Source organism: Salmo salar, unplaced genomic scaffold, assembly GCF_965601325.2.
Source record: "Salmo salar unplaced genomic scaffold, fSalSal1 ptg000257l, whole genome shotgun sequence".
Classification (NCBI taxonomy): domain Eukaryota; kingdom Metazoa; phylum Chordata; class Actinopteri; order Salmoniformes; family Salmonidae; genus Salmo; species Salmo salar.
This window is the reverse complement of record NW_027675339.1, coordinates 3,565,718-3,570,000: the sequence shown is the minus strand read 5'-3', so window position 1 is coordinate 3,570,000 and position 4,283 is coordinate 3,565,718. Positions and strand designations below refer to the sequence as shown.

At 41.7% G+C, this 4,283-nt stretch overlaps 1 protein-coding gene across 1 annotated transcript in view; it reads left to right on the top strand.

The window, feature by feature from the left end:
• LOC145867272 (NLR family CARD domain-containing protein 3-like) overlaps positions 1-2,381 on the top strand; it is a 3,360-nt gene extending 979 nt beyond the window's left edge. Inside the window, exons 2-3 of the mRNA XM_082971344.1 lie at positions 1-1,510; positions 1,743-2,381. The exon at positions 1-1,510 is cut by the window's left edge and continues 297 nt beyond it. Of these exons, the coding sequence (XP_082827470.1) occupies positions 1-1,510; positions 1,743-1,932 (1,700 nt within the window). The 3' untranslated portion in view covers positions 1,933-2,381. The remainder of the gene's footprint in view (positions 1,511-1,742) is intronic.
• The last annotated feature ends 1,902 nt before the right edge of the window (positions 2,382-4,283 follow it).

Below are 4,283 nucleotides of genomic sequence, written 5' to 3'. Positions count from 1 at the left end.
GAGTCGCTGGCATTGGAAAAACAGTCTCTGTGCAGAAGTTCATTCTGGACTGGGCTGAAGGAAAAGCAAATCAGGATGTCCAATTTGTATTTTCATTCCCTTTCCGGGAGCTGAATTTGATGAAAGGGGACAAAAACACTTTGATTGAACTTCTCAATCACTTCTCAATGGAAACAAAACAATCAAGAATCTCCAACTACGACAAGTACAAAGTTCTGTTCGTCTTTGATGGTCTGGATGAGTGCCGACTGCCCCTAGACTTCCAGAAGAACAAGATCTGTTGTGACGTCACAGAGTCAACCTCAGTGGATGTTCTGCTGACAAATCTCATCAAGGGAAATCTGCTTCCCTCTGCTCTCCTCTGGATAACGACCCGACCTGCAGCAGCCAATAAGATCCCTTCAGGGTGTGTTGACCAGGTGACAGAGGTACGAGGGTTCAATGACCCACAGAAGGAGGAGTACTTCAGGAAGAGATTCAGTGATGAGGACCTGGCCAGCAGAATCATCTCACACATAAAGACATCAAGGAGCCTCCACATCATGTGCCACATTCCAGTCTTCTGTTGGATTTCTGCAACAGTCCTCGAACACATGCTGGAACATAAGAGAGAAGAGATGCCCAAGACTCTGACTGAGATGTACACACACCTTGTGGTGTTTCATACCAAACAGAAGAATGAAAAGTATCTTGGGAAAGAAGAGACAGGTCCACACTGGAATAAAGAGAGCATTCTGTCACTGGGAAAACTGGCTTTTCAACAGCTAGTGAAGGGCAATCTGATTTTCTATGAAAAAGACCTGAAAGAGGCTGGCATTGATGTCAATGAAGCCTCAGTGTACTCAGGATTGTGCACACAGCTCTTTAAAGAGGAATGTGGGCTGTACCAGAACAAGGTGTACTGCTTTGTTCATCTGAGCATTCAGGAGTTTCTGGCTGCTGTATATGTGTTCCTCTCATTCATCAACAACAATGAGAATCTAATGGATGAACCTCAATCAATGTTCAGATACGTTTTCTCGCTGTTCAGAGACAAGCCTGAAGTTACTGAAGTTACTGTCTACAAGAGTGCCCTGGATAAAGCCTTACAAAGTGAGACAGGAAACCTGGACCTGTTCCTCCGCTTCCTTCTGGGCCTCTCACTGGAATCCAATCAGAAGCACTTACGAGGTCTACTGACAAAGACAAGAAGCAGCTCACAGAGCCATGAAGAAACAGTCAAGTACATCAAGAAGAAGATCAGGGAGAATCCTTCTCCAGAGAGGAGCATCAATCTGTTCCACTGTCTGAATGAACTGAATGACCATTCTCTAGTGGAGGAGATCCAAAGCTACCTGAGATCAGGAAGTCTCTCAGAACCCAACCTGTCACCTGCACAGTGGTCAGCTCTGGCCTTTGTATTGCTGACTTCAGAAAAGGAGCTGGATGTGTTTGACCTGAAGAAATTCTCTAGATCAGAGGAAGGTCTTCTGAGGCTGCTGCCAGTGGTCAAAGCCTCCAGAGCTGCTCTGTGAGTAAATAAAATGACATATAAGAAGTATTCATCAGGAAGAAATATTATGTTTGGAGAAAAATATGTATTATAATATGTATATTGAAAAACATATTGAATAAATGCATTGATGGAAGATGAATCTATGTGTTGTTTGGGAATATGAACCAAATGCATCTACCCTTGTCCTTCTACACTACTGGTGTTAAATTACCAGTGTGTTTGTGAAGTCATGATGATCTCGTTGCAGGCTGTCAGGCTGTGGAGTCACAAAGAAAGGCTGTGCTTCTCTGGTCTCAGCTCTGAAGTCAAACCCCTCACACCTGAGAGAGCTGGACCTGAGTAACAATGACCTGAAGGATTCAGGAGTGAAGCTGCTCTCTGCTGGACTGGAGGATCCACACTGTAAACTGGAGACGCTGAGGTCAGTATTCCTGTAGTTGGTCAACAAGTGATAACTGTTCACCAGATCCACATGTGTTTACCAGGCACACATAGTCCACACCATATGTGTTTGGACAGTGAAGCTTACAGTTTTAAATGTGGTGCTATGATCCAGCATTTTGGATTTGAGATAGAATGTTTCATATTAGGTGACAGTACAGAATGTCACCTTTTATTTTAGGGTATTTTCATACATAGCTGTGTTACTGTTAAGAAAGGAAAGCACTTTATGTATTTAGTTCTCCCATTTGAAAAAGTTGTACATATTCGGACAAATTCACTTATATTGTATTAAAGTTTTCATAAGTTTAGTATTTAGTCCCATGATCCATGCCTGCAGTGATTACATCAATTGTGATTCTACAAACCTGTTGAATTCATTTGCAGTTTGTCTTGGTTGTGTTTTGGATGATGTTTTTCCTAATAGAAACTGAATGGTGAATAATGTCCTGTCATTTTGGAGTCACTTCACTTGTATTGTCAGTAAGAATAGAAGATGTTTCTGAACACTTCTACATTAATGTGGATGCTACCATGATTATGAATAATCATGAATGAATCGTTAATGATGATGAATGAGAAATTTACAGAGGCACAAAGATCAGACCCCCTCTGTTATTGGTGTTATTCTGTATACTTCTGGCCCTTCTTTGGACACTGTGTTAACTAACCTCTAGACGAGCTTCAATGCCATACAGCTCTCCTTCCGTGGCCTCCAACTGCTCTTAAATACAAGTAAAACTAAATGCATGCTCTTCAACCGATCGCTGCCTGCACCTGCCCGCCTGTCCAGCATCACTACTCTGGACGGTTCTGACTTAGAATATGTGGACAACTACAAATACCTAGGTGTCTGGTTAGACTGTAAACTCTCCTTCCAGACTTATATTAAACATCTCCAATCCAAAATTAAATCTAGAATTGGCTTCCTATTTCGCAACATAGCATCCTTCACTCATGCTGCAAACATACCCTTATAAAACTGACCATCCTACCGATCCTCGACTTCGGCGATGTCATTTACAAAATAGCCTCCAATACCCTACTCAATAAATTAGATGCAGTCTATCACAGTGCCATCCGTTTTGTCTCAATCAGAAAGATTTGTCATGACGTTGGCCTCTTTGGGTACAGGAAGGACAGTTGACCCCCTCCCCTTTGTACCATCCCCCAACCTACCTTCCCAACCACCCAGGCCCTGTGTGAAAGGGTTGTAAAAACTCTAAGAGGAGTCTCTGGCCACATGGCCCATAGAGAGACACAGGAAATTCTTCCAACTCACAGAATTGGGGAGCCAAGCGACATTTGTGTTCTGGAGAAGGTATGGAAGATTGGTGAAGAATCCAGCTACGAACTGGTCCGCTTGGTACAATTTTGTGATACTCAGAAGAGACAATATAGCCATATTACCATAAAACTGTTTATATAATAGCCTCAGCTTAACCTCTCTGGGCTAGGCGGGACGAATTCGTCCCACCTACGTAACAGCCACTGGCAGCCTGTGGCGCGATTTTCAAAACCTTAAAAATCCTATTACTTCAATTTCTCAAACATATGACTATTTTACAGCTATTTAAAGACAAGACTCTCGTTAATCTAACCACACTGTCCGATTTCAAAAAGGCTTTACAACGAAAGCAAAACATTAGATTATGTCAGCAGAGTACCAAGCCAGAAATAATCAGACACCCATTTTTCAAGCCAGCATATAATGTCACCAAAACCCAGAAGACAGCTAAATGCAGCACTCACCTTTGATGATCTTCATCAGATGACAACCCTAGGACATTATGTTATACAATACATGCATGTTTTGTTCAATCAAGTTCATATTTATATCAAAAACTAGCTTTTTACATTAGCATGTGACGTTCAGAACTAGCATACCCCCCGCAAACTTCCGGGGAATTCGCTAACATTTTACTAAATTACTCACGATAAACGTTCACAAAAAGCATAACAATTATTTTAAGAATTATAGATACAGACCTCCTCTATGCACTCGATATGTCCGATTTTAAAATAGCTTTTTGGTGAAAGCACATTTTGCAATATTCTAAGTACATAGCCCAGGCATCACGGGCTCGCTATTTAGACACCCGGCAAGTTTAGCACTCACCATAATCATATTTACTATTATAAAAGTTTGATTACCTTTTGTTGTCTTCGTCAGAATGCACACCCAGGACTGCTACTTCAATAACAAATGTTGGTTTGGTCCAAAATAATCCATCGTTATATCCGAATAGCGGCGTTTTGTTCGTGCGTTCCAGACACTATCCGAAATAGTAAAGAAGTGTCGCGCGCATGGCGCAATTCGTGACAATAAAATTCTAAATATTCCATT